General features: G+C 39.2%; 2 protein-coding genes across 3 annotated transcripts; one reads left to right on the top strand and one right to left on the bottom strand.

Annotated features, from left to right (window-relative positions):
- Positions 1–520: 520 nt before the first annotated feature.
- On the top strand, positions 521–7,083 carry wsb2 (WD repeat and SOCS box containing 2). The gene is made up of 9 exons (XM_082555762.1): positions 521–739; positions 956–1,124; positions 2,806–3,008; positions 3,101–3,232; positions 3,749–3,849; positions 5,094–5,290; positions 5,591–5,680; positions 5,768–5,884; positions 6,494–7,083. Exons 1-9 carry the CDS (start codon positions 700–702, stop codon positions 6,705–6,707), a joined length of 1,263 nt encoding a protein of 420 aa, XP_082411888.1. The 5' UTR covers positions 521–699; the 3' UTR covers positions 6,708–7,083.
- rfc5 (replication factor C (activator 1) 5) lies at positions 7,042–12,457 on the bottom strand. 2 transcript variants are annotated; one of them, XM_082555763.1, is made up of 11 exons: positions 12,266–12,452; positions 11,660–11,724; positions 11,219–11,355; positions 11,031–11,110; positions 10,829–10,902; positions 10,180–10,339; positions 9,447–9,528; positions 8,420–8,549; positions 8,063–8,140; positions 7,597–7,651; positions 7,042–7,459 (listed from the first exon to the last, which is right to left on the bottom strand). In XM_082555763.1, exons 1-11 carry the CDS (start codon positions 12,310–12,312, stop codon positions 7,360–7,362), a joined length of 1,008 nt encoding a protein of 335 aa, XP_082411889.1. In that variant the 5' UTR covers positions 12,313–12,452; the 3' UTR covers positions 7,042–7,359. The 2 variants fall into 2 exon arrangements, with proteins under 2 accessions (XP_082411889.1, XP_082411890.1); XM_082555764.1 differs by lacking the exon at positions 11,660–11,724 and having other exon boundaries at positions 12,266–12,457.
- Positions 12,458–12,772: the final 315 nt, after the last annotated feature.

Genomic DNA, 12,772 nt, shown 5'->3' on the forward strand with positions numbered 1-12,772 from the left:
GGCCAGAAATAATCATGCATGATGCAAGAGAGCAAAGCTTGCAAATGAACTTCACATGAAGGCTCAGTTTTCACAGCTTTTTCACTTTGTAGTTTTGCACATTTTCTGTTGCTCTGGGTGAAATAAAAAAAACTAAACATTGTTTATGAATATTTTAGTGAGAAATTTTCATATTAAATGTGAACTTCAACCCAAACAGTTGACCAAAGGTACCAGGGTATTTTCCACTATCATAAGAGGGGCGTGTCAGTGTGTGTGTGTGTGTGTCAGTGTGTGTGTGTGTGTGTAAGAGAGAGAGAGACCCCACTAACAAAAAAAAGTCGCTCCACGTCCCTGAATCACTGACTTTGGGTATAATAAAGCCAACTCTCGTTATAACGAGTGGATACGGTGTAAGGAACAAGCTGGATTGTTGTTTAATCTCATGGGGGGTGTGGTTTAAGGGTTATAATAAGGTTACGTCATGAAAGGAGACGTGATCACGTTGGGCAATGGTACAAATGAGTCAGATAACAGGAACTCACTGAACATTTCGTTTCTTCTTGTCACGTTATCTCTGACAGACAGCACTCTGTCGCCGAGCCCCTGCCCTCTGCGGACGTACAAAGTGTGAGCTCCTTTAGTTTAAATGCTGCGGTCAACCGGGGAGGGCACGTTCAGGAAGTCGGTCACAAAGCGAAGAATGTGAAAAGCGAAAGGATGTGCTCCACGGAAAACAACCCAGAGCTGCAGCCGACATGTAAGTGAATATTTGCGACTGTCGTCCGAGCTCGGTGAGTACGTTGTCATCGCAACGATCAGAAACTAGGCAGCGGTTACTTGGAGATGGCATTAAACCTCCAGAGGCACCGTATACAACCGAGCAGGGGACGCTGGTGGGTTAAGAGTTGCAAGCGCTGTCAGAGGATGAACGTGCCAAACGTTGATTATGTGGTGTCTTTCTATCCTCCTTCAGCGTCCGACCCGGCTCTTCTCCTGGAGCTGAAGACCAGGCGACCTCCGTCCTTGGTGGAGAGAGCTGGACGTGAAACCTGGAGTGTTGACTTCTCTCCGGATGGAGCTTGGTTCGCCTGGTCCATGGGACACGGGATCGTCTGGGTCGTCGCCTGGCCTCTCGACTCCGAGTAGGTTTTACTGTATATTTAATCCGCACGTGATGCATTCAGGTCGCCCTCGAAGATTCTGGTTTCCGTGGAAGGTGGTGGTGGCAGGTCCTGCACCGGCTTTTCGAATGATTGATTGATTTTTATTTTTTATTTTTGATTAATTGTGGCACAGAGGCGCCCGCAGGTAACAAGAACACTTGATTCGAAATGAATACAGTGACGGAAATACCGGGGACACTCAAGTGCAGCCCTGTTCCTTCTACAGAGGCTACTACACAAAAAGTGTAAACATCTTTTTATATACAGTAACTGTTATGCAAAGTGACGGAATCTTTACTTAATCCAAAATATATCGGTAAGTCTAATAGTATTAAAAATATATTTTATTTTTACCTAAAGTAAAATGTGTGTAGTTTTATCTGTAGTAATACCGAACAATATGTGTCAGTTACTCTACAAAATCTACAAAATAAATAACTGAAGCGTTAAAACAAGTACTATACTCGCATCAAAAAGACGAATAACATAGGTACATTAAAAGTGTACTCGAGTAAATGTCCAAACTGCTCTTATACAATGACGCTGGGCTTTGTAAGATTAACAGTAGCACGGGTGGGGTGGGGTGGGGATGGTGGTGGACAATCAGATTTAACCCCTTGTTTTCTCTTTTAATACACGCCTGTATTTATGTAAGAAATCAAGCCACCTGGGAAAAAGTATTACTTCATGTTCGGCTAGATCAAGTAAACAGTTAAAATGTAACCTTATGATAATATCCTTTGGCTTCTATAACCCGTCTCTGTCTTGCACAACTCCACAATAATGATCACAGTCCATTTCTGCACTGGCTTTTGTATTATAAAGATCCAGTGTTTAGTGTTATGTGTGGTTATGAAAGTTAATCAGTATGTGAAAATATCCTCATGCAACTGAGCAGTATTTTGGAAATAAGGCATGAATGCGATAAAAACTCCAGAAAATAAGCATTAAAAGCATCTATTGTTTAAAGTAAGACCAGATATAGATTTTAAAAATAGCTTTAAGTAATGTCATTTATTCCTTTTTTCATTTATTTATTTATTAAAAATTCTAATTTTTCTGTATTTAATATTAAACTTTTGGGTCTTGCTGTTATGCCCTACACCCCCACACCTCTAAATTAGGCCCCTGAAATTATAGTATTTTTCTGTCTAGTGCCCACAAAGAATTTCCCTTCGGCTCAGCAGTGTTCATTAGTGCCAATTTGTTTGAAAAATGCTCAGCACTGCTGCCAATACCACACAAAATAACAAAACAGTACTCTTTATTTTTTTCTTTATATTTTTGTTGCAGTAAAGAATTGTTGCTCCATGAACAATGTTTGAATTTGCCTAAATAATTAAATAAGGCAAAAAAAATGTGACTTACAACTTTAAATACTCAGTAGATTTTGTTGGTACATTTGATAAAACATATGGAAGGAGGCAGAAGAATGCAAGTGGATGTATTCATTCCAGCTATTATTTTAGATTAACGTGAAAGAAAAAAGCAAAACATGAAGACTCAAATTTCAGCTCTCAGTTTACCGTTTAGTTGTTTAGATCTGCTGTGACCAGCAACACTTGAAAGCTGCATCATTTAATCACCAACTCTAGCTTCACACCGCCTACACTGGAGTTTTTTATGGCATCTGCACTCTTGGTGCTCCTCTCACCCACAGAGAAAGTCAAAATGGAGAGACTGACAGAGGAGACAAAAGCTTCAGTTGTGGTCACCCAGTGTGGGGGCTCGCCTTCGGGCCCAGACCTCCAAAATCAAATGCAACAGCGTGTCCGGCTAAAGCACGATCAGAAGGGAAAAACAGCCTGCTTCTGGCCACGGGCTTGGAGAACGGGGTGATCAAAATCTGGAACGTTTTAACAGGTGAGATTTTTATTTTTCTGTGACTGTTAGTTTTGCTTGGCTGAATTAAATGGATTTTCAAATCGCTTGTTTTTTCTTTTCCTTTCCTCTAGGCAGTGCTGTTTTTGATCTCCACGGCCACGAAGGGGTTGTAAGGGACCTGGTGTTTCCTCAGAATGGGACGCTCACACTCATATCATCCTCTCGGGACAAAACTTTGAGGATATGGGACCTGGCTCATAAAGGTATTTTTCAGATATTTATGAGAAATACCTGTGAGTAGCAGTCACAACAGTCTTATTTTTAAAAAATGTTTTGGACAAAATATAATCTACATATTTGGTGCGTCCTTTTTACTTGGGCTCAAATTGTTTTCTTGCAGATAACCTTAGAACTGCAAGGCTTTTCAGCTGAATTTTCAAATGTCAAAGTACACCTCGAGCTTGCCTGATCACCCATTTAAAAAAAACTGTTAAATATTAACTGTCACGTGTCACCAAACAACTCTGGAGGCTTTGCAGACAGGGTCTTAATGACTGAAGCTGTCTATTCATTACTTCACCCCTGTTTAATCTTGTGAAACTCAGCTGAAATAAACCTTCTGTTCTAATGTAAGAGGTTAAAGCTAGCAGATGGCTGTGCTTACACATTCAGGAATCAGGAGCTGAGATGTACTGTCATTTTAAAAAATAAAGTAAAAATAATGAGGCTTTGTAGTCTCTCGTCTACATTTACATCCATGTTTTTCCTGTCTGTTTTAGGGAAAAAGGTGCAGGTGCTTTATGGCCATAAAGACTGGATTAGTTCCTGCTGCGTATCATCTGACTGTAGCATGATTGCATCTGTCGGGAGATTTGACAGGGTGAGGTGTTTCATTGCAAAAGTACCGTATTAGGTCATATTCATCAAGTACTGAGCACTGTAAAAGATAACTTAAGTAATTTGTTTGTGCATGTAAAACTCAAACACTTGTAAATGCTTAATGTCTCTAAGCTTGCTGAATGTGTCCTTTTGTCCTTCTTTTTATCAGTTTTTAATGAACATTATCAACATGGATTTGGGCGACCCTGTTCATTCAACTCTGTGTCAAATTTAATGTTGTTTGTCCACAAGTCTAATCAGGAGAATGGCTCAAAGTGTGTGATACAAATTGTCTAAAAGGGCAGCTTTAAATGCAATCCTGCATCACGTTAGTTTTTCTAGGACAATGAAATTAGTTTGAAGGTATATTCAAATATTTTCCTATTTGAATTCTTGCTCCTAACAAGTTTGTTGATATTTGCTTATGTAAAGTATTTAATCTTCTGCAAACTTCAGTTATTTTAGTGGTGTTTTCTTTTGACAGCTACCAGTATTGATGGATATGAGTTGCATACGTCCTGGACAAATTATAGGAAAAACCTGAATGCTTGATCTCTCCACTGAGCGTGGCTCTGTTATGCTGTGGGGCTATTTTAGGACATGTTGTTTTGAGTAATCATCTTTATCTGGTGATGAAACAGTTCTGTCCTCATGGGGGTGGTCTCTCACAGGATGACAATATCACTATCTAAAGGCTCTGGTTGGTTTGAGTATGAAAATACAGAGACTTATATTTTATGTCTTTAGTCAGCTGACACCAACCCAGTTAAACACCTATAGGAGATATCCATTTTCAGTGAAATTATCTGCTAGTGGGTGCTTCTGAATATCAATTGTAGTGGTCTGTTTTACCTGCTCCTGCTATTAAAATGTTTTTAGGCCATTTAGCATTTTCTAGAAACTTCTGGAGCACCAGGAAGTCTTAACACTCCAGTCAAACTGGCAATTTCACATATTCTCATTTTCAAAGGAAAGCAGACAGCATAACGTTGTGTAATATTAGACTTTAAGAGCATAGTCACTCGCTGCTGCGTGGTTCAGGGTGTCCTGCTGACACCAAGCAAGTACATCACTGACAAATTACTAGCTTTTGTAAAAAAAAATTTCAGTTCTGCAGCAATTAATTACCCCAGGGACAAGCTACTTTGAGCGTCGACTAAACCTACATTAATTTTCCAAATTAAAAACAGCCCTTCCAGCAAGGTATAAAGTCTCATTAACCCTGCATGATTATACTTTGATCAGATGGTGTGTCTGTGGAGTCTACGTTCATATACATTCATCAGGAACCTGACAGGAGGGGCCCACAAGACCGTGTACCTCCTGTCTTCTTGTGACTTCTCTCCTGACGGGGCAATTCTCGCCACTGCAGCCTTCAGCGGCTCCAGTTGGTGGATCGACCTCTGGGACCCATACACAGCAGAGAAACTGGCCACTCTGGCGTGAGTTTGTACAACTTTGAGGGTTAAAATTGTGCACAAAGACTCCATTCTATGGGTTACATAAGAAGACCGCAAATTACTCAAATAAACGGGTTGTTACCACTGAGTTTAAGTACAGAAGCTTAAATCTGTGAACCAAACAGCCCACACTGTCATTATCTCTGTTTGCGTATGACACGGCATGTGAAAGTATGTCCTAGTGTCCTTGTCTTTTGCAATCTGTTTTCTATGTATACTATGTGGAGCGTCTGACTTTGACTTGGTGCAGTTCAAAGTCATCGCTCTTTCTCTTCTGCACAGTGACTACTTTGAAGATTATGGGCAAAACCAAATATCAGCAATACAGTTCTCTCCAAACGGTCTGCACTTGACACTTGTGACAGACGACAGGTCAGTTATCTGAAAATGCTATATTATATAACTTAAATGTTTTACACACTGGAAAGATGCTTTCAGACAGATGTGTTGCGTTTGCAGAGCTCTTAGGATTTGGGAGCTGGGGGAGAAAGGGATGGTGATGGAGACGAAAAGAGACAGAGACTCTAATGGACTGTGCTGCAAGTACCATCCACAAGGGGGAGTTGTTGCTACGGGGTAAGGATGCTTTCATTTCAGCATAGATTCACAATATTACAGAGGGTGGTCGATAGACATTATATGCCAAAATTCAGTTTACCCCACTTCCTAGCTTTATTTATTTTATTTTTTTATAAAGTATATTTATACAGCTAAACTTATCCATGAAATTAGGCTCTCATATCATTCATTTTTAGTCAAAAAACCCCCAGTTATTAAGCTGTTAAATATAATATATTGGTGGGGGGATCAGATATGCAGATCCATCTAGTGCAGTGGCTCCTTTGAAAATACAAAAGTGGCTGAAAGCAATTCAGTATCTAAAACTCTGTTCTAATACATAATGTTGGTAAATTACAAGCAACGATTTTGTCTTTTCGAGTACTAATAGTCAAAGCTACCTGTCGGTACCATGGTAACATCAATCTTAGGCTTGAGATAGTACGGAAGTTTGATTCATTTAAAGGTGAAAATGAGACCTGTCTTTACATTATTGACACCATCTGATTTGCATTAGACGCATTAAATCTACAAGCAAAATTAGGACCATCCCTGAACACACCAGTCTAAAGTATCTTTGTGAAAACTGGCCCCTGAATAAACATGCAAATGTGTCTCTTTTGGCAGAACCAGAGATGGCCACGTGAGGTTCTGGAGGGCACCCAGTGCGGTGCCCAGCTTGTGCCACCTGTGTCGATCTATCCTGCGCCACTCTATCTCCACGCACCAGATTGAGGCGCTGCCCCTCCCCAAGAGGATCCTCGAGTACCTCACATACAAAAACATCCCCGAACGCCTCAAGTCCTGCTGCTCCTCAGATGAAGAGGAGTGGGAAAGTTAAATAGGAACTTTAAAAATAAATAACTGACATTTTCAGCGATTAACTATGATCCTAAAAACGCCTTGTATTTTCTGATAACAAATGCTTTGAAAGCTTGATGAAGCAGATTAAGCATATTTTAAGATACTTTAGATGCAACATTCCTGCACTAAGATTTCATTTATTGCACTACTGCGGTACTACAAAGCATACATTCAGTGTTCACATTGTTGACTTGAATAACAGTTTTATACTATTAATTTATTGTGTAAATATCAGATATATATACTTTCTAATTCCTGTGTTTACCATTATATGCACTGCTAATGTACTGGCACATTAATATTGCAGCAACTGGACTTATAAGAAAGGGTTTTATTAAACTGATTAAAACATACACATGTTCAATGACTTTTTTTTGGACAATGAACTGATTACCTGGTTGCAGTGATACTAAACTGAAAATAGGATTTTTCAAGTCCACCTTTTAAATCAAAAGTGCCAAAAGGATCTTTTGTTTCGTTTTTCCACTGTGCTGATCGACTTCCATCTTGGTTCTGTATGCAGATGTGAGTGAGTCAGATAGCTGCTAGCATTGTTCCAGACATCTTTTACACTGCCGCCCCCCCCCCCCCCCCCACTGTGGAAAAAGACCATCGTTGCATTACTGTATCTAAGGTGCTTCGCTGACCACGAGCTCTCTCACTGCCTGGAAAGCTGCAACCATGGAGCTCAGCTGGATCTTCTCGCTGGTTCCCGATGCAAGCCGATGTCTGAAGAGATGAAACATGAGCAATAATGGAAATAAAAAAATTTGCCACAACGTGTGGAAATCAACATGTTGGTGTCTTTATTATATTAACATGACTTGTTACATTGTAAATATTTTTTTAAAAAGCATCACACTTACTCTACGTCGGCCAACTTGATGAGCAGACTAATCCGAATAGCGGGAGGAAAATCCACTTTAAAGAAAAAACATTTTTAAAAATTAGATACTTTGCTTTTGATAGTAAAAACAGAAAAACTTTCATTAATGCACAAACTTGTGAGCTTAAAACTTTAACACTGAACACGTCACTAACCGCCAACCTTTCAGTGGGTTTTAAAGTGGCCCCATTGCGTGTTTTCTTTAACATGTGCTGTTACTATGGTTGACACTCATGTTACACGTGGCCAAAGACTGCTCCAAATACTTTATGGTTAGGGCTGGTCTGTGAGCACAGCAACCCCATCCACCTGTTCAAACCTTATGTTTGCGAGAGGCAGCCAATCAAATGTTGGCATAAAAGGAGGGTGGCTTTTGTGCTGGGGTGCTTAAATTAAAGAAAGAAATAAAAACGTGTGATTTTTTCCCCCCCTTGCATGTTCCTTACCTCTGTGTACAAGCAGATGAACCTCAGTGAGAATATCATGCAAAGCCAAACCTTTCAGAGTCTTCAGCTCAAGGATTTCTTTCATCCATGTGTTAAAGAAATGCAAGATCATAAACTGTACTACTAATATGAATTTTTGTTCGTTAACCCACCATTCAAAAAAAAGTCACCGAATCTTTAAAAACATTTGCAAAGCATTTAGGTACAGCTACCTTCTATTAACCTAAAGTTTTATTTGCAAGAAAGAAATGTTCTTTCTTGGAATATGCTAAACTTCATAAGAAATGTTCAAAGTATAAAATGGCATAGTCAAAAACAAGAAATGTGCAGCTTTCATAGAACTTAAATATAGGATACGGTTGTACGCTGAAGTAAAGTCTTTGTTGAGGCACCAGTCGAGGATGTTGGCTATATCTGAGCGGAGGGGGTGCCCTGTGCAGGTGTACACTGTGTCTTCTGTGACCTTCCCATAGGCCATACTGGTGCTCTGAAATCACAGAGATGGATGACATGCAGTACAGTCTACCCATCTGCAGTTTGGATATATAACATATACTACTCATTGGCCACTTCATTAGATATGCCTGTTTGAATTCTTGTTAATGCAAATACAATCACATGCTAGCAACTCAATGCATTACGGCATGTAGACATGGTCAAGACAACCTGAAGAAGTTCAAACGGAGTATCAGAACGGGGAAGAAACGTAACCAGAAACTGCTGGTCTACTGGGACTTTCCCACACAATTGTCTCTGGGGTTTACAGAGAATGGTGCAAAAAAAAAAAAAGGAGGAAATATCCAGTATGTGGTTATTCTCTGGGAGAAAATGCGCTGTTGGATGTTAGAGAAGAACATGCAGCTTAACGGAAAGCAATTTGTGCTGTAACACTGTGATGACAGGGTCAGAATCTGGCTTGAACACATTGAAAGCATGGATTTATTCTGCTTTGTATCAACAGTTCAGGCTGGCGATGGTGTAATGTGTGGGAGATATTTTCTTGGTACACTCTGTGTCACAAAGCTCAAATCATCTCAGACTGGTTTCCTGAACATGACAATAAATGTATTGTACCTAAATGGCCTCCACACTCACCAAATCTCAATCCAATAGAGCCTTTGGGATATATTGGATGCGAAATGTAGTGGAGATTTACATCCTGAATGTGGAGCAGAAAAATCTGAAGCAACTGTGTGATTCAATCATCTCAATATGGATCAACACCTCAAAGGAATGGTACAAAGAAATAAGGCAGCTCTGAAAGCAAAAGGGGGGACGCAACTAATGAAGTGGCCAGTGGCTATATTTTCGCTGTTTAAAAACGGCCACACTGAATATGACATCCACATCTTAAACAACGCTGATGATGAACTTCTGGCCATACCTGCAGTATGTTGAGCGATCTTCTCATGTCACCTGTTGATAAGGTCACAATAGCCTTCATTCCATCTGGCGTGATGTCAATACTGTCACAAAAAATAATGACATAATCAACTATTTTTAAATCATATCAACGTTAAATTAAAACTTGCGACATGAACACATAATTGATGACATTTAATAAATAGAGCAATCAAAAATAATTCCAAGTCTGTTCATTAATTTCTTCTATCTCAAGTTGCATATAGCAATAAATGTGAAACAATGAGAACATTTATTTCCTATTGTGGCATTTGTTGGTTTTTCAGGGCCTGGTACAGTTGAGAGGCCAGGGTTGATGTTGCACCCTGATTTAAACTGTTTTCAAACACACACAGAGAAGCCCTAAACTTCTAAACATTACCCAACAGAAACGTAACATAAGAACAAAGACTCTGGATTTTAAACAATCTTTAATGTGGTTGGTATTATGTTTGTCTCTATTAAAATTAAACTAACATAAAAATTAGAGAATGCTCACTTACAAGGAAATGAACAAAATTATAAATTCAGCAGGGGATCAAATAGTTATTTCTCTCACTATACGCAAATTAGCGGAGCCCAGGGAGGCCAACAGGTACAAATACATTTGGCAAGTTCATTAGCAATTCTGGGAATAATTCAATGAGATGTAAAAAAACAACAACAACAACAACAACAACAGTAAGTGGAGAGAAAGCATTCACACATTAACTCACTTCTCCTGCTGGATAACGTGCTCCAACCGAGGGATCATCTGGTCTGGCGAAAGCGGACCAAAGCGGAACCTGGTGCAGCGAGATTGCAGGGCGGGGATGATCTTGGAAAGGTAGTTGCAAATGAGACAGAATCGAGTGTTTTCTGTGAACTTCTCAATGACTGAGACAGAGAGCAAGGGTGGGATGAAAGCAGGGAAACAAGTTTAAAATGTAAATTCTGGCAACATCTTAGTAAATAAAAAAAAAACCTCCACTTTTTTGAATAATCTATCCTAAGGACTTGCTTAATGTTGCTAAGATTGTAAACCACCTCACTGAGAATTTAGAATTGACAGTAATATACCAATAATATCATCCACTCTTCCTTCACCATGCATCTATTTAGAAATATAAAACGGCACTGAGCAGCAATAGATGCTTTATAAATGAAATATGGAAACATTATTAGAAAAACACAGGTTGGACTAAATTTACAAAATATCTCACAGTTAAATTCAATAATTATTTCCACTCTTCTGCAAAGTAAAGCTTTTTAAATAAATATCCAGGTTTAAAAGTAGATACACTGTAAGTCAGCAGCAGCCAAATTGCCTGCTCACTGAGCCGTGTGCCTCACAGTGGGTAATGCCTGAACGAACAGATGGCTTACCTCGACGCAATGCATTCTGGGCATCCTGGGTCATGGCATCGGCCTCGTCCAGTATCACCAACTTGAAGCCCTTCCTGAAGGACAAGATATATAAAAAAAGCAAAGGCAGCAGCTTACATTTCCATTGCACTTCTTAACTGCACATAAAAGTATTGAGAACACTTATTTCTGGTCAAAATCTCTACAAGTGTTTTAGTCTTACTTGAAGATGGTCCTGGTGCTGGCAAAACTCAGAATGGGACCTCGTACTACATCAATACCTCTGTCATCAGATGCATTGAGCTGTAAACCAAAATTAGTTATATTTTAATGTAAAATGGCAGAGTTACAAGTTCAAAAACCTTTACAATTCAGCAAATCCAAATCTTCTAATGAGGAGTTGTAACATACCTCCAACACCATAGAGTTGAACTCCTTCTCTTTGTACAGCTGCCTGGCAGAAGCGAGTATGGTTGAGGTTTTTCCTGTTCCAGGTGGGCCATAGAACAAAAGGTGTGGAAGCTTGTCCTCACTGATAAACTTTTGGACTGGAAATAAAAAGAACAAATGAAAATCTGTTTAAATACAAGTAACCAACATTTCTATAACAATCCACATATGCACCCCCCTTGAATAGTTTGAAACATAAAAGTTTTAAGCCAGCTGACTTAGTACCATGACTCATTAATGACAGTGACGGTATAACCACAGTAAACAAGCTCAAGAGTCAAAAACACTGGCAGATAGCATTGAGTTTATCAGTTTATTACGTTTTAAAAGTAGTTTGATTATCAATAAGTGTCATGTTATACAGTTTTATAGTATTGTTATTCTGGCAGTCCACATACTTACTAGTGCTCAGAATATCTTTGTGTGAAATCAGATCATCAAGTGTCTGTGGTCTGTATTTTTCAACCCTGAAACAGGAAAACGCACACACACGCATTCATACTTGCAATAACTACTGCGTTTACAGCAAGGCAAATAAGCAACCTCGAAAGAATTTTAAAGAAAATTATTGAAACGTTTACGGACACATATGATAAGCGCTGACAAACGTTGACATATCACATTACATATGGCCACTTTTTAGTTCCGCATCCATATTTTTTTTCGTAACATCACCCTTTATTATAAACAAAACGTCAACCTTACAGTACTTTCACCGCAGACAGAAGCTGCAGGTTTTCGGTTAACCTGTTGCTGAAGTGGCACCATGTTAATGCTTGATGGACTGATAAGATTTACGTAAGCCGAACGGAAGACAAGCTAATTTCCTTCCATGTTACAACTATGCGTAATAACTAACGTCATTTATTATATGTATATAAAGCTAGCAATTCACAGAATGCATCAGTCTACTCAGTGCAGCGAGCAGCTAGCTTGACAGTAGGCATGTTAGCTAGCTAGCAATAACTTTTTGAACCATTCTGTGATAAACAGCGAGTTTCAGCTCACCATGGTAAATTTCTGGTCTGTAGCGGCGCTTTACTTGTAGAAGCCATGTATCCTACCAAGCATGAATATTACGCCAAGCTGAGCAAAAGGGTTCCAGAGTTTAAGCCACTGCGATTACTACTGTTGATGGCCCTGTTTGGCGCGCTCCGCAAACAAAACGTACGTCACACGTCACCACGTACAACCAATGGAATCACATTGTCATTTTCATGGGCGGAGTATCGGTGACTTGTTCTCTGCTGTAAAAAAATAATAATAACGGGATTTAGAAATTGTAACAATAAAAGATACACAATATCAAACATCATAACAACGAAGATATATATCTCCTCTTTCATTTTTAAATATTGTCTCTCCCATTTTGAACAATTCCTTGCCCTAATCAGTGAAAATTAAAATCAAACTCAGGAGTAGGTTTTTTTCCCAACAGCAAGAACTACAAGTCTTTAAAGTCCTAATCACCAAAATAAAAGAAAAAAAGTGTTCTGGCTATCTTGATTTTTTAAA

Source organism: Aulonocara stuartgranti (assembly GCF_965226115.1).
Source record: "Aulonocara stuartgranti genome assembly, chromosome: 12".
NCBI lineage: Eukaryota > Metazoa > Chordata > Actinopteri > Cichliformes > Cichlidae > Aulonocara > Aulonocara stuartgranti.

Excerpts from the sequence above, each read along its gene's own strand:
- wsb2 (XM_082555762.1), top strand. The coding sequence starts at position 700 with ATGTGCTCCACGGAAAACAACCCAGAGCTGCAGCCGACAT. Across the intron at positions 3,009-3,100 it reads AATCTGGAACGTTTTAACAG|GCAGTGCTGTTTTTGATCTC; the intron begins GTGAGATTTTTA and ends CCTTTCCTCTAG. Across the intron at positions 3,850-5,093 it reads CTGTCGGGAGATTTGACAGG|ATGGTGTGTCTGTGGAGTCT; the intron begins GTGAGGTGTTTC and ends TACTTTGATCAG.
- rfc5 (XM_082555763.1), bottom strand. The coding sequence starts at position 12,312 with ATGGCTTCTACAAGTAAAGCGCCGCTACAGACCAGAAATTTACCATG. Across the intron at positions 11,356-11,659 it reads CAAAGATATTCTGAGCACTA|TCCAAAAGTTTATCAGTGAG; the intron begins GTAAGTATGTGG and ends TTTTATTTCCAG. Across the intron at positions 8,550-9,446 it reads GATCGCTCAACATACTGCAG|AGCACCAGTATGGCCTATGG; the intron begins GTATGGCCAGAA and ends CTGTGATTTCAG.